This window comes from Ambystoma mexicanum, chromosome 14, assembly GCF_040938575.1.
Source record: "Ambystoma mexicanum isolate Mex_15411 chromosome 14, UKY_AmexF1_1, whole genome shotgun sequence".
Taxonomy (NCBI): Eukaryota; Metazoa; Chordata; class Amphibia; order Caudata; family Ambystomatidae; genus Ambystoma; species Ambystoma mexicanum.
This window is the reverse complement of record NC_090940.1, coordinates 288708754-288732894: the sequence shown is the minus strand read 5'-3', so window position 1 is coordinate 288732894 and position 24141 is coordinate 288708754. Positions and strand designations below refer to the sequence as shown.

Sequence of the window (24141 nt, the reverse complement as noted above, 5' to 3'; positions counted from 1 at the left end):
CATCGTACGGCTCCATGTGTTTCCTTCAGTTTTGGTCTCAGACCGAGGTACTCAATTTGTATCTAACTTCTGGAGAAAATGCTGCTCTATGGCCCAGATCGACATCCGGCTATCCACCAGTCCCCGTACCCAAACGGATGGTCAAACTGAGGACAAATCAGACGCTCGAGCAGTATCTGCGTTGCATGTTACACCTAGCTTAAGGAAGCTGGTTCGACCTATTATGGATAGCTGAATATGCTTATAATAATTCCCTACACACCAGCACTGGGCAGACACCCTTTTATACCATGTATGACAGGCACCCACGTACTTCTGAGTTGGACGTTCCTACAACCCTGGAAATGCCAGCAGTCAAAACCTTGCACATAACCATTTCTCAAACCTTTAAAAGGGCAGCTGAACACCTACCTCAAGCTAAGAATCGCCAAAAGAAGTTTGCTGATCAACACCGAGCAAAGGAGTGGGAGACAGTCTGGCTGGCATCTAAACATGTGTCCATTAAACGAACCCAAACTTTCCGTCCAAGATACCTGGGACAATTCACCGTCACCTCTGTGATAAATCCTGTGGCGGTCAGACGAGCTCTGCCGTCAAACATGCAGATTCATCCTGTGTTCCACGTCTCTCCTTAAACCTGTTCAACCTGGGACCCGGGTAGCAACGCCACCGCAGCCAGTAGTAGTCGCCGGGGAGCCAGAATACGAAGTCAAGGACATCCTGTATTCAAAGTACGTCAGATCCAAATTATACTCCTTAGTAGACTGGAAGGGTTATGATCCACAAGACAGGACATGGGAGACTTGTGAGTACATCCATGCACCTCGCTTGCTTAGACGATTTCATCAAAACCATCCAAACAAACCAGGACCAGAAGGAAGAGCCACCTTGAGAGGGGCCGTGGGGGGAGGGGGGCAGGTGTGGTAAGGGGAAGTGCTGTCATGATTCCTGCCCTCATGTCGCCAGCCCTCCAAGATATCAGGCTGGAGCCAGGCCACGATCACCTACATGGCCCTCAAGGACCTCTCCATCCCTCCAAAGACCCACTTGGAGTCAGGCGTGGCGCTTGTGGCACCAGACTTACTCCCATAGGATAACATTGGGGATTGGACTGCCCCCACATATTTTGGTTCCCAGAACTGCATGTGCAGTCTAGTCTTTTGGGTGTGGTTCAGCCCAGAGACACCTGGGATACCCAGAGACTATTTAAGCACGCCCAGGCTGAGAAACATGCCCTGTGTTTTCTGCACCTGCAGCGTGACACTCGCCATGTTCGGATCGGTCTCCAGTAGGCCTGCATCTTTCTTCTGCGCTCAGCTCCTGCAAGAACAAGAACACTGTTAGGAACAGCCTTACCTTGCAGCGCTTCTGCCCATCAATCATCGCTCCTTCTGTTCTGCGGGCATCTTCGGCGGTGTCATTGCCATCCCGGCACGCTGCTTCCTAAGGAAAAGGGAAAAGAACCAAAAAAAGGCATTAGTAAGCATTCAGCAAATCGTCGCTTATTTTTAAAGACTGTACGAGCTTCAAATGCTTACCTGAATCCCAGCCGCTCTGGGGGAACTCTGTCTCCGGAACTTCTCCTCCATCTGCAAGAGGGAAAAGACACTCCAGGTTAGCGTGGAAACATCTAGAGGCGCTGCATACCGTGTTTACTCACCGCATTTCTTCTTCATAACCGGCATCCACGCTGAAAATGTCGCGGCACCTAAAAGACAGAAAAAGAACTCAGTTCAATACAAATACGAAAGGATCGCATCGCGCATCGCGCTGTCACTCACCTTCATCGCTACTCATCTCAACAGCACGTCGCCATCCCCGGACGCCGGCCATCATCTAAGGAAGGAAAGGAACGAAGTTAGAGAACTGTTCAAAAGACTCATTATACTTACCTGTCGGACTTTTGCCAGTGAAGTAACTAGGCAGCAACGAGCCTGCATCAATCAACGCGCCCCTGCGCTGAACGCAGGACGGAGAGCACACTCCAAGAAAACAAGGTGAGCTGTGGATCAAAGGGAATGGTTGGACCCAGGGGAAGAAGGGGTTCAAGCACACAGAGACAATAGGGAGTTAAACTCTGCCAATCCTGTGTTTCAGGCCCAGTCGAGTAGACTCCAGGGAAGGGTTCAAGGTCGTAAGAGGTCAGAACAGGCTGAGTGACATCCCCGTGGATACCAGGTGAGCATTACAGGTATCTTATCGGTTCCTCTCTTCCTTCTGTTGCATGGATCTTCCACATATTCTTTTAGCAAAGAGGTGTGAAACATCGGATTTATCCTTTGTAGCCTTGCAGGAAGAGCCAAGCAAAAGGCGACAGGATTGATCCTGGCAGTAATCTTGCAAGGACGGATAAAACGGGGAGAGAACTTTCCTTGATATGCCCATCTGGGTAAGAACTTGGTGGATAACCATATCTTTGTACCAATATCCCATTGTGGATTGGGTCTTCGCTTGAAATCAGCCCACCTCTTGTTCTCTAGACGGGATGTTTCAAGATTAGCCCTGGTTCTCTTGTGAAGCGACTGAAGGGTGTCGAAAAGATGGTCCACAGAGGGTATGTTAGTAGACACTGGACCAAACAGAGGGATGTGTCTTGGGATGAAAACCGTAGGTACAGGAAAAGGGACTAATGCCAGTCGAGGAATGTCTTGTGTTATTATATGAAAATTCTGCCATGGGAAGCAAATGAAACCAATCGTCTTGTTCCTGATTACAGAAGCACCGAATGTATTGTTCTAATGTTGCATTAAGACGTTTGGTTTGTCCATTGCTCTCCGGATGAAATCCTGAGGACAATGATCTCTTTATACCCAAAGCCTTGCACAAAGCTGTCCAGAATTTAGAGGTGAACTGTGAGCCTCTATCCAAGACTATGGATTGGGGAAGTGCATGTAACCTAACCACATCTTTCAGAAACACCTCTGCAGTGGTACTTGCTGTTGGAAGTCCTTTCAATGGTGAAAAATGTGCTAATTTACTGAACAAATCAACAGTGACCATTATGGCTGTATGTCCATTGGAAATTGGTAAGTCTACAATAAAGTCAGTGGAAATGTGTTGCCACGGCTCATTTGGTAGAGTGTCCTGTTGCAGTAAGCCTAATGGTTTACAGTAAACATATTTATTCTGAGCACATATGGGACATGTAGCCACATATTCCTTGACATCTTTTTTCACAGTAGGCCACCAAAACTGTCTTAACACCAGTTCTATGGTGGCACGTTGACCCTTGTGTCCTGCGGACGGTATATCATAACACCAAGCCATGGCCTGTTCTTGTAAATCCTGAGTGGGCAGAAACAAAGCCTCTTTCTTAAACCACAGATCTCCTCTTTGGGTCATTCCCTTGTCGTCTGCCTTCATGTTATTCTTTTGGGCTTCCTGTACTTGTTGAAGGAATGTGTTAACCATATTGATGAACCTTTTCCCTGCTACAAGTAATTCTGGACCTTGGTATCCTTCACAATCATTCCCTTTACTGCGGGAAAGGGCATCTGCAAGTGGTTTATCTTTTCCTTGTAAATATGTGATAACAAAATCAAATTGAGAAAAAAAATAGGCCCATCTGGCATGTCTGGAATTTCGGCATTCCATTTTCTATAACACCTTTAAATTCTAGTGATCAGTACGAACCTGAAATGGACAAACTGCTCCTTATAATAAATGTCTCCAATCCTCGCAGGCCTGTCGTAGGGCCAAGAGTTATCTTTCAAGCACTGAGTAGTTTTGCACACTGGGACTAAGGGTTCTAGAATAATACGCTATAGAGTTTTCCAATCCGTCCTCATTTTTTTTGCAACAAAGCTACTCCAATCACACCTCCTGAGGCATCGGTCTCCACAATGAATGGTAAAGATTGATCTGGCTGTCTCAGGATTGGAGCTGTCACAAATGCTTCTTTAAGTCTTTGGAATGCTTGATCCGATTTCTGGTCCCGGAGATTCCTTTTTTTAGGAGGTTTGTAATAGGAAGTATGATGTCCAAAAAGTTTGGTATAAACTTACGGTAAAAGATTGCGAGTCCCAAGAACCTTTGTATGTCCTTTACTGAATTGGGTGTGGACCACTGTGTTATAGCATGAATCTTGGCTGGATCCATTTGTACCTGATCTGCGGAAAGGATAAATCCTAAGTAGGGTACCGAAGTAGCCTCAAAAAGACATTTTTCAGGCTTGGCCAACAGACTATTGTGTCTTAACCTGTGGAGGACTTCTTTGACGTGTTGACTATGTTCAGTCATAGTATTTGAGAATATGAGAATGTCATCCAAATAAACCACCACTGAAGTATACAACATATCTGCAAATATCTTGTCCATGAATCTTTGGAACTGGGGCGGTGCATTTACCAGGCCAAAGGGCATAACCCTGTACTCGTAGCGTCCCAGGGGAGTCCTGAAAGCTGTTTTCCATTCATCTCCTTCATGTATATGAAGCAGGTGGTAGGCCCCTCGAAGGTCTAATTTGGTGAAGAGACGTGCTCCTTGGACTGCCTCAATAATGTCTTTCATTAAGGGCATGGGATACCTGTCTCGTATAGTCAAACTGTTCAGACCTCGGTAATCTATGCATGGCCTAGTTCCATGGTCCCTTTTTTGGAGATAAAGAAAAGCGGTGCCCCTGCCGACGATCCCTTATGAGGCCATTTTGCAAATTGGTTGACAAGTATTCCTTCAATGCCTCCTTTTCGGGTAGTGATAAAGGAAACATCCTTCCAAAGGGTATTTCAGCCTCCGGAATCAGATCGATTCTGCAGTCTTCCTTCCGATGAGGAGCAAGATTCCTCGGTTGGGTGTCCAGGAACACGTCTTTATAGTCCTGATACTGGATAGGAATTTTATTCACACTGAGGTCAGTATTTTGTATTGTTGTGAGTACACAAGATAAGGCGGATTCATTAGTCAAACGCTGTTGAGAACAATGTGTGGATCTGAACTCTACTGTGTTGAGGTGCCAGTCCATTACCGGGTTGCGTTTTCTAAGCCATGGTATGCCTAATATGACTGGAAAATGAGCTGCTCGAATAAGATCAAAAGATATATACTCCAAATTATTTGACACTCTGACTCGTAGTTCCTGGGTTTCCTGGCAGATGGGTCCAGATGTCAAAGGCGTGCCGTCAACACCTTCTACTGGAATTGGTCTGATCTTGGGGCGTCGAGGTAGGTGGTGTTCATCGGCCCATTTATCATCTACAAAGTTGCCTGCAACCCCACAGTCCAACATAGCCAAACATTCAATTGGTTTGGTAGAGTTCCAATCTAACGTGATCTTAACCACCATCAGAGTGTTATTGTTGATCAAAGCTGGTTGAGCATTAGTACAGGGATGCATAGATATCTCCCCTTCCTTTTCCCTGTTCAATGTCGGGGTCTTTCGTTTCCCTGCTTTCTGGGAGGGACTTCGGGGCAATCTCTCAGCAAATGTGTGTTGGACCCACAATACATGCAAAGTCCAAGGTCCTTGCGCCTTTTCTTTTCGTTGGCTGTAAGTGGTCCTCTAGCAGTTCCTATCTGCATTGGTTCTTCGGATTGAACCTTTTCAGGGACTGAGGGTAGGCTAGTGAAAGGAACAAAAGACCTAGGCTTTTTCTTCTCAGCTTTCCTCTCCGACATGCAGAATTCTATCTGTAGTACCAATGACACGAGTTCCTGAAAGGAAGCAGGTCTGGCTACTCTGGCCAGTTTGTCCTTTGTCTTCATGCAGACTCTGATGGAAAATAGCCTGCTGTGCTGTCTCAGGCCAACCTGCTTCTGTTGCCACCTTCTGGAAACAGGTATCATAGGTTTGTACGTCGGAACTTCCTTGACGTATGTACAGCAGGTTCTCAAAGGTAGAGTATAAAACTTCTGGTCTCTCAAATCTCTCATTGAAACGTGCTACAAAGGCACCATAGTCGTTTAGGGTTGGGTCTGAGTTAGTTACCAGTGGGTTGGCCCAGGCTAGGGCATTACCAACTAAGTTTGAAATCAGAAATCCCACCTTTGTTCGGTAAGACTCGTAGGTCTTGGACCGAAAGGTATAGTGGATCGTGCAGGCATCCAGGAACTCTTTTAATTTCCTGGGGTTTCCATCAAATTTACCACATGGTAGAGATATAGGAGGTAGTTCTCCTCTGGAATCTTCTCTCTGTTGTACTTGTTGCCTCAATGCAGTATTATCCCTTTTTAGGGCTTGTACTTCAACCCTAAGGGCTTGTATGGCGTTAACCATTTCCTGGTATTGCTCCAGGCTGGTCATCTTTACTTGGCGTTGCAATCTCTCAGAATCCGCAGGTTTATCACTCGCACCTTTCTTACCACTAGCCCACTCCTCACCTGATGATTCTGTGTGTGTCTTTACTGATTCGTCGGACGAGCTTTCCAGCTTTTCCCTCCAGGCAGTTGTTGTCTTGGTCTTGATGGCCTTGTTCTTTTGTTTGACGGAATAGGGGCGAGCTCCCCCGGAGACCACCTTGCCTATAAAGCTATGAGCCTGGCAGCGGGGGACTCCGGGAGCCCACCCGAAACCAGGGAAAAGCTTTGCCGAAAAACCCTGGAAGATCTTGTAGCGGAAGTAAGCAGTAGTGGGTGTAGTTATCTAGATAGACAGTTGTAGGTGTGTGCTGGTCTCCGGACTCCAATACCCAGCATACACAAGTAGAAATGTATAGTTCCAATGTACTTAGTTTCAGAATGTAAGCCACTGGAAGCAGAGCCGCAATGTCCAGCTCTGTCGTGCTAGAGTTCAGAGAGTACGGGACCACAATAACCAGCATGCACTGGTAAGTCTTCGTAATGGATTAATGAATATAGATCCAGTGCGGAACAGCACAGGCAGTACAGAACTGCGGTGTACTGAAACAAAGTAGCGCTTTCAGCTTAGGGCTTCTGATGGCGGTGCGATGCTGAGGAAGGAACGCGTGCAGGAAGGCAGCGCCGGGATGTAGCACAACAGCGAAAGCAGAACACACAGGTAAGCAATTAGAATGGGAGGAACATTGCGGGAAGCGATAAAAGGAAAAGATGGGCAGAGAAACAAGGACGGAAGGCAAGGGATCACAGAGGAACAAAGGGAGGTAGAGAACGAGCATTGTGAAACTCGCGTAGGTAGCGAGAAAGTTGCAACGCACAGGTGTTCTCATTTCCCCGGTACTTGTAGGTGTAACAACAAAAAGACTAGACCGCACCTTGCAGTGACTGTGAGTCTTAGTCCTTCTTCCACATCACCCATCTGCTCCATACTTTCCATGGGCGATATATGACAAAAGGTAAATAAGAGGATGTGGGTGAATAATAAAGAGGTTGTAAGGAAAGATTACGAAGGTGGATGCCAGACAGAAAAGGTTTTGGAGGAGTAAAGAACAGTGAGGAGTAGGATTAAGAGAACCTTCCCAGAGGGGTATGGACACGGAGTAGAGAAAAAGAACAATCCCTTGTTTAGTTTCTCAGAAGGGAGTGCGAGGTGGAACAAGCACAAGGTGGCACAGTAAAGAGGTTTGTCGGCAGTATGTGCCAGAGGCAGATATTACGTCTGTCTTGAGGCCCAAAGGCAGACGAGAGTAGTAAATCTGTGAGGAGTTAAGTGAGATAGGGTTGGGCAACAGAATCGGGACCCTAAATTGGATGATGAACTGACCCCCAACCATGAACTAAGTGTCTTGTAGCCCATCTCACCTCTGGTAGATGATACAGATCTTAATGCAGCTAGGTGAGTACCACCTCAGTGCAACGTCACCAGAAGAGAATATAAGCAGAGGGGAAGCCTGGTGGCACAACCTTTTATCTAAAGTATGTGAGTGAGTGGTAAGAGACTTTGTTCATTGGACAGCTTTTGGAACTGAAACTTTTCTGTTGTTGAACCATTCTGACCAGTTCTGAGTTTACCCACCTGTGCACATCCACCCAAATAAAACTACTTTATTGGATCTCTGTAAAGTCTACTTGGCTTTGTGCATATCCTGCCAGTAGTAAGATCTGCAGAGGCCCTACTGGCAGCCCACCTATTGTCTGCTGCAGCAACTCTCAGGGTAGAGAGGCTCAAAAAGATGCCTCAGCAGCCCTTTCAAGGCAGCCTGTGAGCATCCAGCTTTGACCTGATCAGTGCTGACAACATAGCTCTTCTTCAGAGTTTGAACGCTGGTGCTTACAAGGTTAATGGTAAATGTTAATCAACCAAACTTATGGCTGAATAGCAGCTCCGTCCAGGCTTGCCCTGAAGTATGGTATTGACATAAGGCATGAGTCACTGATTGTGACAAGTTTGGTGAGGTTAAGGTGATATTGTTTAAACATAGTGGTCAGACCTCATTAGTACAGAAAGTTTAGTTAATAATGTAGTACTTGAGCGCTAGACTGTAGCTTAGATCGTATGTGAGAAGTAACTTTCCAGTAGCTAACAAGAGATGTCTAAATGCTGCTCACTGCAAAGGGGTTTGCTTCCATCTACTCATCCCGAATACCACAGAGTAAGAAGAGAATTCACTCAGACTCCTGGGTGATACCAAATCTGCATCAACTAATCTGGGGTCTAGGATCCGTTTCCACTCAGTCCTTGCTCTGCAGTGGCTCAAAGAAATGATCCTTTCCTCTGGTCTGACTTGACGGTGAGAAAGTAGAGCTTCATAAGGAAGGTCCCTACTTTGTGGAGTGAACCACCCCACTGTGGTCGGGCAGAGACCCTACCATCTGCTGGTCTCACCAACATTTGGAAAGGCAGTATTGGACATTACCATCTCACTACATTGCTCCAGGGAATAGCCACAGCTATGTTTTAAGGCGCTTCTGTTGGCTTTGGATGTATCGGCTGATCAAACAATATTCCCAGAAGGCCTCATGCAGTGATGTGGATAGACCCCCCTTGAAACCGCTTCCGTTTAATATCCCCTTCTCTAGGATTGTGATGTATGTTTTAGATCCACACATCCCACCAAGTATAGAATAGGTACATGCTGGTCATCATAGACTATCCTTGACGCTTTTCCAATAGGAAACATTACCACCCAACATACTGTACAGCACCTTGTCTTCAGAGTGGGGTTTGTCCAGGAAATTCTAACTGATCAGCGGTTCACGTTCATGTCAAAACTCATGCCCAACCTTAAGAACCTCTTCAAAGTAGACACATTACGCACTTCTGTTTATCGTGCTAAAATGGATGACTTAGTAGTGGAAAGATTTAACCAAACACTTTGCTTCTATGGAAACTTGTTGATGATGCAGAGAACTGGAACAAAATGATAATCCTGGCCTAGGTCCTCTTCGCCATGAGGAAGACCCTGCAAGCCTTCCCTGCATTCTCGCCATTTGAATTGGGATGCAGGAGAGAACAGCCGACATCTTGGACATGCTGGATCTCCCTTTTAGCAGAACTGCGCTTTCTGGACTATTTTTAAAATGTCTACATGGCCCTTTTTCTAACCCAGATTTATTGGCGGCAGTGCTGGAACTCTGCCAAAAAAAAAGCGAAGTCAGCGAAAACTGGCTCTCGTGTGGGCAGAACTTAATGTCTCAGTGGAAAGGTATGGCCGAGGAGGGACATGCAGCGCATTCAAAAGTCGGCCGCAAATCCATTCTTTAAAAAAGGGCAGCCATGTTGGAAGTGGGTGCCTTTTTAGAGCGAGTGACTAGTGTAGTGAACACTACATCCCCAGAATTCACACAAGCACACTGACACCACGGTACAATGTTGTGTTCCACCCAGTGGTCGTCGAGTGGGCAGGTGGAAAACCTGGAATCTGTGTACATGTGTATGCCTCTGAGCAGGAGAGAGTCCTAACAATTCAAAACACAATCTCTAATATATTGATTTGCAAAACTAAAGTGGATGCTACACTTACCACAAAACATGCAATCAGACCATATATGGCAGGCTGTAAATATCCTGAAAGTGAGGTCATCAACCCCCAGCATCCTTTTCTTCCGGGAAAGCATTCTCGTTGTGTGTGTGTCATTGTGTGTGTTCTACTACGTGTCCGGTTGAGCTGCACCTCAACCGAACATGTTTTAGAACACACAATGAGGCCTTAACTGAGAAGTCTAACTAAAATCTACCTTAGTCATCCACAACAGGTTCACATTCGAGGATAAACACCCAATCACAACAGGTAGAATGGTTTCCCTGAAGATTGAGAACTGCCTTTGGACATTTTTTCTTAGTATCTCATTTCAAACATTTCCATGTTTTTCCAAATTAGGTCCTTCTGAGTTCTTGTCTAAACCGTATGCATTTTATTTATTTGAGTATTTATAAGGCGCATCCTACAGCAAAAAGGGTTTCCAGCTGCCACAAGACAACAAGGGCCGGGGAACAAGGGATATAAACAATAATGGTCGTACTAGGCCTTGTGACACTTGGATTGTGCCAGTGCTGTAACGAGAAGTGCAGGAGGGTAGAGGAGTGGAGGAGGGGGGCATAATGCAAGGGCATAAGTGGAGGGGGAGAAGGTGGGAGGGGCCCAGGGATCAGGCAAGTGCTGTGGATGATGCAGAGGGGCTTGAATTTGATCTTTGCAGCAACTGGAACCCAATGGAGAGATTTAAGGGCTGGAGAGATGAAGTCCCTAGGCTTGAGGCCCCAGATAAGTCTAGCAGTCCTGTTCTGGATTAGTTGAAGGGGTCAAATAGTGTAAAGAGGCATTTTGGCGAAGAGGCTGTGACAGTAGTCTAGCCTAGAGAGAACCAGAGCTCAGGAGACATTGCATATCTTGGAGAAGGTAATAAAGGGGAGAATACCTGAGGCGGTGAAGATGAAAGTGGGCCTTCTTGGCAAGGTCAGTGATGTGAGGGGAGAAGGAGAGAGGAGTGAAAGATGACACCAAGTTTTTTTGCCTCACTAGATGGCGAAGGAGGGGCAGCCAAGGAGGGCAGCCAGAGAGTGGGAAGGGAGCAGGGAGCAGGGTACCCTGCTCCAATGAGAAGGATCTGCGTCTTACTGACATTCATACAGAGATCCTTAGCAGTGAACCATGCCTGAATAGCAGTCAGGCAAACAGGAATGAGAGAGGAGGAGGAGGAGGAGGAGGAGGAGGAGGAGGAGGAGCAGGAAGAGGAAGAGGAGGTGGAGGAGTGAAGTTTGAGGGAGAGCTAGGTGTCATCAGCATAACACTGGACATAAGTAGAGAAGGAGGAAATCAACTGGGCCAGAGGAGCAAGCTAAATGTTGAAGAGCCACAGTGATAGGATAGAGCCCTGAGGGACGCCTCAGGTAGAGAGTGAGGTGGAGGAGCGGAAAGGGCCGAGTTGCACCTGTTGAGGTCGATTAGAAAGGAAGGAGGTCAACCAATCCAGTGCAAGGTCTGTAATGCCAAGGGAGTCATGGAGCCGTTTTAAGAGGGTGGCATGATTGACTGTGACAGGGGCAGAGGAGAGATCAAGGAGCATGAGAACAAAAGGAGAGTTGGAGTCAAGGTTTGAGAGCATGTCATCACAGGTGTTCAGGAGAGCAGTTTCTGTGCCTCTGGATGCTCCTAAGCCAGACTGGTCGTCATGGAGACAGCCAACCGACTCAGTGTGGTGGGTCAGTTGGGAGATGACCAACTTCTCCAAGATTTTTCCCAGGAAGGGGGCAATGGAGGGGTCAGCAGACAGATTTTGTAGGAGAGGGTGCACAATGGAGTGCTTGAGGGAAAGTGGGCAAGAGCCAGTAACAAAGGAATGGTTAGAGAAATCAGACCAGGCAGGAGCGAGAGTGGAGATGTTGTCCTTGATGGTTCTGGCAGAGCAGGGGAATACCTGTTTGGAGGAGACGTTAGAGCGGATAGCTTTAGAGACCTCATCTGGTGCGATGGGCAAGAAGAAGTAGAGTATAGGAAAGGTTTGCGGGGCCAAATGAGACCAGAGAGCAGGTGGGGGAGTAGGGAAGAGGGTAGAGGAGAGTGAGGACAAGATGTCCTAGGTTTTGGTTGTGAAATGGGAGGCCAGTACAGAGTGTCCGGGGATGAAAGAGGTGGAGACTGCAGTAGGATTGGCGAGTTCCTTACAGATTTTGAAAAATTCAGCCATATTGTTGGTGGCCCCCGAAATAGGCACTCTTCTTGGAGCAGATGGAGAGACGGCATTGCCTTTGGAGAAGGTGACAAGTCTGTTTGTCAGTGGATGTGTTTGAAGCCTGCCACTTCCGTTTAGCAACTCTGCACTTGCGTTTCAGAGAAGCTAGGTAGGAATCATACGAGCTGTTGCACTTGGAGGCAGGCTTCATAAGGATCTTCTTGACATGGGCAAGGTTGTCAAGGGTGCTGGAGATGGGGAGGTGAAGGTTAGCGAGGGCTGTGTCAGTGGGAGAGTCAATAGCAGGGGTGGGAGAGTGGATGAAGCGGTGGCAAAAGCAGCAAATGACACACTCTTCATCTGTCGAATGACGGAGGAGGAGACTGGCAGTGCGGGCAGAGATTTGGCAAAGGGGCCCAAAAGCTCCAGATGAGAGGAGGGAAAGTTCAGACCAGGAGAGAGGTGTGGTGAGAGGGTTCGAGATAGGGATGTCTGTTGATGTGAGTGCATGCAAGGTGTGTACGGCTGAGTGGGTCGAATCAGAGGGAAGAATGGTGAGGGAAAGAGTCGCAGAGGTCACGGAACACTGCAGTGGTTGCATCAGAAAAATCAAGATGGTTGTTGAAATCACTGAGGAAGAGAAGCTTTGAGGTAGAGGTTGTGAGAGAGGAGGTGAGGTCAGCCTATTCAGAGAGGGAGAGCGGGCCAGGGGGCCTGTAGATGGTAGCGTGAGTAAGCGAGAAGGTAGGATACATACCAAGCCTGCAGACGTGGCATTCGAAAGAGGAATAGGAATGAATAGGTATGATGGTAGCAGGGACCCATTCAGGGAAGATCAAGGCCACTCCGCCTCCAGACCGGTTGGGCCTGGGTTTGGAGAGAATCTTGTAGCCCTCAGGTAGAAGAGTGTCAAGAGCAGTGACCGAGCTGGTATTGAGACATGTCTCGGTGACAGCGCAAACACTGAGGTTGAAGTCTTCAAGAAGGCGACAGATGTCGGAGGAGTGTTTACTGCCAGAGCGAGCATTGAGAATGGCTAAGTGAAGCTAATTACACTCTTCCGAGGAGGGGTACTTGGATGTGGTACATCTGTGGAGAAGGTGCCAGGAGGGGCTGGCTGAGGGATGGAAATTGATCAGAGACGGAAGCCGCCTATCAAGGAGGAGGAGGTTGGGTCGAGAGCCATGGGCCATGACAGTGCCATTGTGATCGATATTAATGATAGACCTAGAGGATGGCAAGTGTGCTAAGAGAACTTCCCATCTGGTTCCACCATTAATGGGCGAGGAAGAAAAAGGGGAGAGGATTGAGGACATATGAAGAGTCCATAGGTCCGCAGAAAGGGTGACAAAGAGGATGTCAGTGATAGTCTGCCTGGTGGAAGCATTTATGTAGGTGTCAGCAATGAGTAGGCCTGGGTTGGAGACCAGGAGTGCTTTCTTAAATTTATTCCATCCAAGCTTCGAGAGAGAGGTAGGATAGGTGATAGAGTAGCAAATATAGTAGATAGGAGAGATGGAGAGCACCATGGTTGCAGGGGGGGTGCATACAGAGGGAATGCATGATACTGAGGAACTCGCAAGTGGCCTAGCAGCAAATCAGGGGAAGACAATCAAGTGAGCAGTAAGACGAGCATCAGGAGGGATAGGGCTTAGTTTACAACAAACAGCAGATATGAGTTTCCAGAGAGGGAGAGCTAATAGAGTGAAAACACCCAGAATTGGCATTCAAAGTAACAATAAAGGTCTAACAGTTAAACACAGCAGTTATTTACAAAGTACTCAGATTTGACTTTCAAAATAAAGGGAAAAGCCTAACATTTCGACACAATGTATTGTATATCCGTATGCTCGCTGTATTGTGTATGCTTTTTGAACTGTGAGTCTGCCTCCCCTATTGTAGAGCAGCGGGTGATTGTGATATCAGCAAAGAGCAGCTTTAATAACTATCTAACCGTTGATTGGTTTGGAAAGAATAATTGTATACATTTCGTTTTCCTAATGTAAGACCATACTCGGTTTACTGTTAATGTGTGCCTGTTATTATAGTAATGGGAAACACTTCAGAAGATTCTCACTGTCAATGGGAATGGCCATCTTGACTTGAAACAACGTTTGCGTATCTATACATTTCTGATGATGATACATAGGATGTCTTTATAGTTATATTGTTGCCCTTCAATGCAATTGTATTTTATAATATTAATAGAAGTCTGCTTGACTTGATTAGATTTTAAGTTTTGATTAACATTACTGTTTCTGATTGTTTATATTTTGGTCTAGACATTGAAAAAGTAATTGATGCTCTGAAGAAAGCTGAAGAGTACATGGAGATAACCAATACCTTTAAGGGGCAGGTAGGGCCTTACTGGTCTACAATGTTGCTCTTGCTATGGAATGTATTCTTTTAAACCCTCAAATATTGTTGTGCATGTTATCATTGCAGCTTGCCAGTTTTTGATTTCGATAATTTGTGAACTTTTTAAACTGTGAATGTCCTACCCGATCACTTCCACTTCTATTAAACCCTGCCTAGGCCTTTTGTTAGTCATGAAGTAATCACCCATCCCTAGGCATTACATGGCAGTTTAATGAACAGATGAACCAACAAACACCTTGCACTAAACCAGTGCAGGATATCACAGCAGTGCTTTTAACTAGCATTGCCTCTGGCCACAAACGTCCTAAAAGATCAATCAATGCAGGTTGTTATTTTTGGAGTAGAGTAAACCGCTGGTGTAAAACATTATTTTCATGCTTTTTAATCCACTCTGTATTTTCATTCATTTGTTTGGCGGAGAAGGATCCCAGAACGGAATTGCTGTTTCCGCCACACGTCCAACCTCTTTTGCTATAAAAATGCTCCAACATTCATACCAGCATGACATTTTCATGCTGACACGAATGCTTTGGATGCCTAAGGAATCTGCATGCTTTTAACACCAGCTAGAAGCAGGGGGATGGCCTCAGAATCCATTGTAAACGCTGCCTGCCATGTACAAACGGCTGATGGCATTTGCACAATTTGTACTACGAATTGCCCAAAGAAATACCTTTATTTTGCACTTTGTAGTGTAAAGGGCTATCGTTGCATTCAGATTACCTGTTAGCATGCAATTGCAAAAGTAATGGGTCACCTCTCTGCAATTTCCGAGGTTTAGCAAAATGTCTTCCTATGCTTTTACTTTTCATAAGGGAATCTTAAAAATATTGTCACACACTCTGGAGCGTGATGACGCCACCCAGGTGGACTACAATTATATGTAAAAGTTTAGTAAACAATTATTGGTCTTCTACAACTTCCCCAACACCCAGTGGAGATCATGGTTTTAGATTGGCCAGAAGCAGGACAGAGGTTATTGGGTGGAGAACTATGATACAGTGAGACTCATTTTCAAGCCTCCTTGGGCATTAATTAAAGGAGCTAAAACATGGTTTATAAGGATTACACCAGTTCCAATACCTTTATTTGCGCACTGGGAGATTTTCTCATTTTTTCCAGGTGCAGTGGGTGCATGAAATGGATGCATGAGACTGTGTGATCTGCCCCCCCACCCACCGGTTTCCTTCCATGTTTTCTTGTAAATCCCTTTCTGCCAAATAGCCCCCTGCCCCATCTCCGTTGTTAGCTCCCTGCTCCCTTGTATATCTGCTTCGAGCACAGTACTCTTCCCCTTATGATTTGTAAAGGGATCCATTGCTGCCACACTAAATTAATACCTAGTAAAAATAATGATAATGCATGCTTTTTTCATAAGATGATTTAATTGCTATTTCGCCATCTACCTTCGCATAACTCATTGCAGGTGAATTCTATCTAGTAGATCGCCATTTTAGCTCTGAAAAAAATGTCTGTGGTTCAATTTCAATACTAGTTTATTTTCCCAAAAACGTAACTGCGTGGCCGCTTGAATCAAGGGGGATGTTCTGTGACATTTTACCAGTACGCGTCACCTTTCCAGTCTAGCGAACCAGCAACCTTCGGACCGTTTCTTGTCCTGGCAGTCAATTCTCCATGTTAAGCCTATTTGTTAATTTCGAGAGAGCATGCACGCTTCTTGTGGTGTCGTGCTGTTGTACACTACTTGCTTTGAACCCTTAGTGTTCATTAACTTTGCCAATAGCGCACATACATTCAGGAAGTTTAATATTTGTCATTTGATTTGTGGCTCCTAGATATGTTTAATTCCACTCGGCCACTACCATCTACGTTTTATGAACTTAAAAGATCTTCGCCGAAGAGGTCTCACCTGAAATGTTAGCCCATGTGGTTACAGTTTTGCCTAATTATTCTACTTTTGCTCTACTGTGCATTTACTCTTACTGTTGGTGATGGATATTTGTCTGAGGGGACGCATATAGGCAGGTACACTCCTCTTCAGCCCCATGTTACTAGGTTCAGAAAGAGCTTTCGAAAAGTGGTTAATATTCACTTGGGTGTTTGGGGCATTGTGATGATAGAAGTGCTTAAGAAAAATCCTAATGTTGAAGAGTGGTTAACAGAGTTGCATGTTTTATCACAGTATGATAAGGTTTCATTGAAAAATAAAGATAAAGAAGAGGACTACATGAAGTTATGGGGACCATTTGTAGCTCTTTATGATTGATATGGCAGTAGGGCTGTACTAATGGATGTGCCATCTATGGGAGAAGGTGGGGTGAGGTGGAGGGTTTTTATTTTCTTCTTTTTTTCTTCTTTCTTATCTCTTCCCTTTTGTGTTGTATTTTGTGTTGTTTTGTGTATACCTGTCAGTTTGTCTATTATGTTTCACTGGATATAGCTATTTTGTTCGACTGTGTGATGTTTGATGCTTAAGACATTCTGCAAATTTGGTTGTGACAGATTAATGTGAGACATTGTTTACTTTATATGAAGTTATTACTGTTTATTGCGAACTTAATAAATTGTTTTTTTTTAAAAAAAAGTGCTTAAGAAATCGAATGTGAATGATCGAATAGTGGAGTCTAATAAGCTAAGATGCATAGTCCAGCACTCTCTGGCAAAGGCTTGATAACCTCCATCAAAGTTGAGATTTACATTTCAGATCTCAAAATGGTTATAATACATCACCACTTGTCTCATGTGTAGCATGCCCTTCGCTACACACGCTCTGGGTGACATGCAGCTTTTATGTTGTAACCTTCCTAATTTTAGATTCAGTTTTGTTAGGGAGAATTCTCTGTTAAGGCTAATTTCCCAAACCTAGTGAGTCCCCCAGCAACTTTGCTGGATTTTTGGGGTTTATTTTTTTCTCCTGCCAAGAGTGAGACTCTTTTTCTCCCACTCTTAGACATGATTTGAGATATCCTTTGACTTCGTAATGTGTTTTATGGGCTATGGGGTCTTTTACTCCATAGGGTTTCATGTGTTTTGGTATGTGTGTTACACAGCACCCTCCGTGCCGTAACACAGGGGTGTCATAGTGACCCCCATACATAGACTCCGTACCCTGGGACTGACTACTGTCTCCCAGGGCATGTAAAGTCACCATTGGCTTTACTAGTCCTAAATTGTGAACAGAACCAGTACAAACTATCATATTGTGGGCGTACTGGTAGGGGCAATTCGATTGCCCCTGGGTCTGTTGTTCAAGGGGGCACTGTCCAGTCCCCCCTGAGCGAGTTTTGGCTGGTGGAAGTGGATACTACTTTTTATATTCAACCGCGAATATATTCCTAGGGGTTTTTCCCATGGTTCGAGGCTAATACTTTTTAACATAGCCCCAAACATACAGCCGGTTTATTTATTTAATATTAATTCACTGGTTGGTATTTTTTGCCAGAACTCTGTTCCAAAATGGCGTTTGTGTTCGCTTCTGTGACTCCAACCCAAGTCGAGCCCTTTGTTCCACTTTTTGGTGGGCTTCTCCACAGAAGCCTCCAAAAGTGGTGCCACTCTGTCTGGGTACCACAGGGGGTGAGGGAGGGGGTTTAGGCACCCTGGACTGAGTTGCCTCGGCAACTCAAGTCACACTCTTGTGTGATTGGCCCAGTGGTGAGCCGCCCGGCTCACCACTTAGCCTGTTTGAGTGACAGCTAGGACTGATGAATGGGGGGTTTTCTGCATAAAAGCAGGGCTTTGGGGACTGGGATTTCAGACGTTGCCACAGGACCAAAGAATCTGAAGAGGGAGAAGCTGAGCCGACCTGCAACCACGACACCACCGGTGGAGTCCTGCTGAACCGACTCACCACTTCTTCCAACGACAGAGGAGATCTTCATCCCGAAGAGTCTTCTCCCTTTGACTGGTGGGGATAACCAGTTTGCCGCCTTTTCGCCTTCCGGGATCATCTCGTGGCCACCTTGCCTGTGCCAAGCACCCCGTCAACCGGGATACCACATTTTTCCACTACCGCAAATAAAAGGGTAGTGCCTTTTTACCGGAGAACTCCGCGGCTGGTTTCTTTCCTGGCAGTGCAACGACCTTCAGCTTTCCTCCACGTCGAGATCTTCTCTTCCTCTGGACGACGCCGTGACTTGCATCCACTGCCAGGAACAACTGCCCCCGCTGGAGGATTCTCTCCACTTTCAAGGTACTGTGTCCGCCTGGCCTCCCTCGCAACGGTCTGTGTGGGGTGTCTCGTAAATCCTCAAGTTACCACTTGGGTTGGCCCTAGGCTGGCTAACTGAACTTTTCTGAGCTGAACTGATTCCTTTTTAAACTCTCTGCAAGACTTTCCAAGCCTTATAAACTGTGTGATCTTGGGTGCATTGGTGTTCTACTCTCTCCAAGAGGGAGCCTGGCCTCTGAACGTTTTGCTCACAAGTAGACTTTGACTTTCCTGCCTTGCTGAGTGCTTCTAAAGTATTGTGTTGTGTGCTGTTCCTAATTTCTGCCTTTTCCCCTCCCTTTTTCTTAAACTTATCGGAGTGCCATCTTTAGTTAAGTGCTCACCTCTGTCTGGAAGTAAGTGGTGTTAACTAAGACTTGCCTAATAAGGAATAAGGGATGTATATATATATTACTAGTGACTGTGTTTTTGAACTTGCTTATAATAATAGTGCTAGAGTGTTTCTAAGTGTGTCTTTAAATAAATAATTAGATACTTGATACCAAAAGCTCTGGTCAGTGTTTGCTTGTGCTACTGTATTTTGGCACCTATCTTGTATAGTCTATATACTGTCTAACCCTTCTTGAGAGAAGTCTGGCTGCTCAGCCACAGCTACCAGGTAAATCTGGGTGGTACAGACTGCTACCAATTGGGTTTACTGCCAACACCTGTAGTCTTAAGCCTTTTGCAGTGGTCCCTAAGGGAACTGCACAGGTTTCTGCCTAACACTGGTGTACAGCTGTGGGATTTGTATTGAGTTTACATTTTAGTGTGCTTATAGATACCTTAGTGCAACTAACCACAAAGCCTAGCACTAAAAAAGTTATTTTCTAAACCTGTCAACTATGGAAAGTTATAGTCAAGAGTCCCTTGCTACAAAAACTGCCGATTGTTTAAGAGTTCTCTGTAAGCATAAGAATCTCCTGACTAAAGGCAAGAAAACGGAGCTAATAGAAAGGTTGTTAGCAAACCAAAGTCTGGATGGTGGTTCAGAGGAACCTACCACTCCAGCAAATGTAGATAACAGCAATGATATTGATGTTGATGTTGATGATGATGCTAGTATTGTATAGTTGTCTCCCCTGGGCCTCTACCTGCCCTGCCAGCTGTACCTACTGGACCTTTACCAGGTCCCACACTTAATCCCCAATATATGGAACTAGAAAAAATGAAGCTTGAATTAGAATTCAAAATAATTAGTGCTCAAACAGAACAACGGCACCAAGAACTAAGGCTCAGAGAAATGGAGCTCAACCATGAGCTAGAAATGAAAAAATTGTCTGTGGAAAGTGCTTCTCTCTCTGAATCCTCTAGACGTTCCAGTCCCAAAAGACCCCGGATGCCTAAGGAGTTGGTGGGTATGTATGAGCCTAAGTTGGATGTGTTGGATTGGTTGAGTCTGTTTGAGTATAATCATGGGCTCCAGGACATCACAAGTAATGCTTTCCTTACCTGGTTGTTCTCTAGGCTTCCCCCTGTTGCAACTGATGTGGTAATGGTGTTGGGGGAGGAGGATAGGAAGGATTATGAATGTGTGAAGCTAGCTTTGATAGCTAGATTTGGGAAGACCCCTTCCCAGTACCTTAAGAGGCTTAGAACCCTCAAAAAGCATGATGGTACCCCTTGGGCTACCTGGGTTAGTGAAAGTTTGAAGAACTTGGAGGGATGGATTAAGGGTTACAAGGTGAACACTTATGAGGGAATGAAGAATCTTGTGATGTTGAAGTCAATTTATGATGCCTGCTCTCCTGAGCTCAGACAGCACTCAGCTGATTCAAAGGAATTAGATTCCAGAAAACTAGTTAAGGCTGCTGACTTGTGGGTTGCCACCAGGGCTACTCACAAGGACTCTGGGGCAACTCAGAAAAAGGATGAGGGGAAACAGCCAAAAAAGGACTCCAAAGATAATTCTAATAATTCCAATCCCAAAGAGGGCCCCAAACAAAAAAATAAGGGTAAGCCACAAGGGAAACCAAATCAGCGTAGTGTACCTTCTGGTGGTAAACCAGAAGGAGGTCAGAGCAAGCCACCATTCCAGAAAGCATTTGGTAAATGCTATGCTTGTAGCTCGCCTGACCATGTGAAAGGAGATCCCAGATGTAAGGGTAAACCTTCAGGGGTCCAGCTTGTCTCCTTAGCCTTCGCTCCAGAGGACGAAGTACAAATGGCAAGTGGAAGCTTTCTACTACTGGCTGATGAACCCATTGGAGTCTCAGGCAGTGTTTATTTAGTGTCTCTGTGGGAACAACAGAATTTATATGTCTATAACTCTATCCCAGATAATACTAAAGAGTATTATAAGGACAGTGTCCAGATGAATGGTCAGGAGACTCCTGCCATTAGGGACACTGGGGCCAGCATAACCGTGGTGGATAAATCTTTTTTCAAGGCTGAGTATGTTGCTAAGGCACCCAAACGCCTCACCAAGTTATCTGGAGGGCCTGTGCAGATGCTTCCCCAATTACCAGTTCTCATCCAGTGTAATGATATGACTCTGAAGATACCTGTCAGCATACAAAGTGAGGTACCAGGAAGGGTTCTGTTGGGTAATGACCTGAAGACTCTTGGAGTAGTGTCACATACCCCCAGACCTCCTAGTAAAAGGTTACAGGAGCTCACCAGACCTGCAAGGGAGAGAACCATGAGAGGTACTCCCAAGGAGATGATGAAGAAGGATATCACTCCTACTCCACTGGAGTTATAACTTGCTATCTCTGAACATCAAGAAGCAAAGGGGAAACCCAAGACTTCTAGGAAACAGCCAGCAGCAAGCACTACGGTGCTTCCAACAAGGACTTCCCCTAGGTTGTCCAAAGTTACATCTGTAACTCCGCCTCCAGCTGAGGCTGAGAGGGAGGTACAACCCTGTGTGGTTGAGCTAGACTCTGAAGAGGAGCTAGTGGAAGCCCAAGAACTCATTGGAGATCTGGATCCTGTTGACCATCCTGAGCTGCAGTCTTTACTGGCAGAAGGTGGACCCAACAGGGCAGACTTCAGTAAGGGACAGAGAGAATGTCCAACTCTGGAAGGAATTCGCCAACAGGCAGCTTCTCAGGCTAATGGGCAAGAGCCTGGGAGTATAGGTTGCACTGGGAAGATGGCCTCTTCTACAGTGAACCAACTGAGTCTGCACCTGGAGACTACAAGCGGCTTGTAGTACCTCAAGACAACAGTTCTTGCAACTGGCCCATGAGATTCATTTGGCTGGTCACTTGAGGTTCGAGAAGACCAAGGAAAGGCTCTCACTCTACTTTTATTGGCCAAAGATGGGGGCTGAGGTATAAAAGTTTTGCAAGAGCTGCCACACCTGCCAAACTTCTGGTAAGGTTGGTTCCAAGAATGTGGCACCTTTTAGTGCCTCTCCCAGTTGTGAGAGTCCCATTTGGGAGGGTAATGATTGACATTGTTGGTCCCCTTGATCCCCCAACCTCCTCAGGCAACAGGTTTATCCTTGTTGTAGTAGACCATGCTACTAGGTACCCTGAGGCAATTCCTATGAGGACTGTTACAGCTCAGGCTGTAGCTAAGGCCCTCCTTGGTATTTTTACCAGGGTTGGGTTTCCTAAGGAAGTAATCTATGACAGGGGGTCACATTTTATGTCCCACTACATGAAAGCCATGTGGAAAACCTGTGGAGTTACTTACAAGTTCTCTACCGCCTACCACCCTCAGACCAACGGGTTGGTAGAAACGTTCAACAGAATCATGAAGAGCATGATAGGTGCTTTAGAAGATCCCCTTAAAAGAAAGTGGGACCTTCTACTGCCATGCCTTTTCTTTGCTTATAGAGAAGTCCCTCAGGAGGGAGTAGGTTATTCTCCCTTTGAACTTCTTTATGGCCATCCCGTCAGATGTCTATTGGCCCTGATTAAGGAGGGGTTGGAGAGTGCTCCTTCCCCCAAGCCAGTCAGAGTGACTGACTATGTGATAGGTCTCCGGAGGAGAATGTCACAAATGATGGCAGAAGCTAGTGATAACCTGAAAGTTGGGCAAGCTTTGGTCAAGCATTGGCATGACCAAAAGGCTAACATGGTTGAATACACTCAAGACCAGCTAGTTCTAGTTATGATCCCAGCAAGGCAGAGGGCATTGCAAGATAAATGGATGGGACCCTTCAAGGTTGTGGTTAAACTTGGAGAGGTGAACTATCTGGTGGATTTGGGCAATCCCAAGGAGGCTCCCAGAGTCTTCCACACCAACAGACTAAAGGTGTATGTCTCCAGGCCTGAAGTAGGAGCCTTGCTTCTAGCTTCAACAGAAGAGGCAGAAGAGAGTGAAGCTCTCCCTGATCTCCTCAGAGGCTTACCCTTGGATTAAAAGATTGAAGGAGTAAATCTCTCTTCAAATCTGACTCCTGAGCAACAAGAAGAGTGCAAATCTATGTTAAATCAGTTTGCCTCTCTGTTCTCACTTTCACCAGGCTTGACCCCTTGGGGCCAGCATGGTATACTCACTGGTGACTGTCTGCCAGTCAAAGGCAGAGGATACCGAATGTCAGAAAATGTAAGGACCCACATCAAAGGGGAGGTCAAGAAGATGCTTGATCTCGGGGTAATGGAGCCCTCTACTAGTCCATGGCACAGGTTTCTGCCTAACAAGTTTCAAAATGTTCCTTCATATTGGCATATTTCTCAGTGTCTAATAATAATACTATGTTTGCAGATTTCCAGTGCTGTATTTCATATTGTACCAATACATCCAAACGAACTTGCAGTGCATTTTGTGCCAGTAATTTGGCCTAGTCAATAGGGAATGCGACCCCTCTCAGCCGCTGCTGCGAGGCCTACCAGGCAGAAACCTATTGCCAGTTTCCTATTCCATACCCCCCTTGTACCAGTATGTCTTGTTGCAGACCACTGTTACCACAATATCAGAAACTACTGCGACACATCTCGAGATATTGTCCCTTTTCCCTGAGAGGAACCTCTTACCATGAGGCCGGGGTGGTGAGGTTGCTACCCGATAGTCCCCCTGGAGGTGGTACTCGACGGGAGGATCTCATGGGGAGAGACCTCCCTTCTGGGAGGAGAACGCAGTTTGACAAACCCCCACCCACACCTTGTACTCCTTGCTATACCATTTTACCTAACTCCCTATCACATATTTCTATGTATGTTTGCAAGTCTGAAAACTTAACTACTGAGACGAAGAAGAGCAGGGACTACTTAAGGGAGACATACTTAACACATACTGGGACAAGGAAGAGCAATGATGAGAACTTGAATGAACAATCTAGTCTTCTATGGCTGCTTACAATAGAAATTGACTTACTATGTTGTCAAGCCAGCCCCTGATCAACAGCAATAGTTGAAGCTGTGAGCCGTGGGAAGCAGAGAGACGGCAGAGACTGGCGAGCAGAAGAAGGCTTCGAGTTGCAGAAGTCAGCTCTCCAGGACCGGATGTCAGTCGGGCAAAGGTAAAAGGCTTTGGTAGAAGGTGGACTGCGTGCGTGGTCTAAGAGCCATACTTACATTGCCGGTAGTCACCGGTCACAGAAGCAGACGTGAGAAGCTGATGACCGCAGAGGATGTTGGCCAACTCCAGTACCCAGAAGAGCTGCTGCCGTACTACCAGGGGTTTTGTCTGAATTTGTGGCAGAGGGCCTGTGTGATGTCATTAATCCAAGA

At 45.9% G+C, this 24141-nt stretch overlaps 1 protein-coding gene across 2 annotated transcripts in view; it reads left to right on the top strand.

Moving 5' to 3' along the window:
* NEMF (nuclear export mediator factor) overlaps positions 1-24141 on the top strand; it is a 1733781-nt gene that overhangs the window by 451566 nt on the left and 1258074 nt on the right. For both annotated transcript variants that reach the window (XM_069637407.1, XM_069637408.1), the window contains one exon: positions 14247-14320. In XM_069637407.1, the coding sequence (XP_069493508.1) occupies positions 14247-14320 (74 nt within the window). The remainder of the gene's footprint in view (positions 1-14246; positions 14321-24141) is intronic.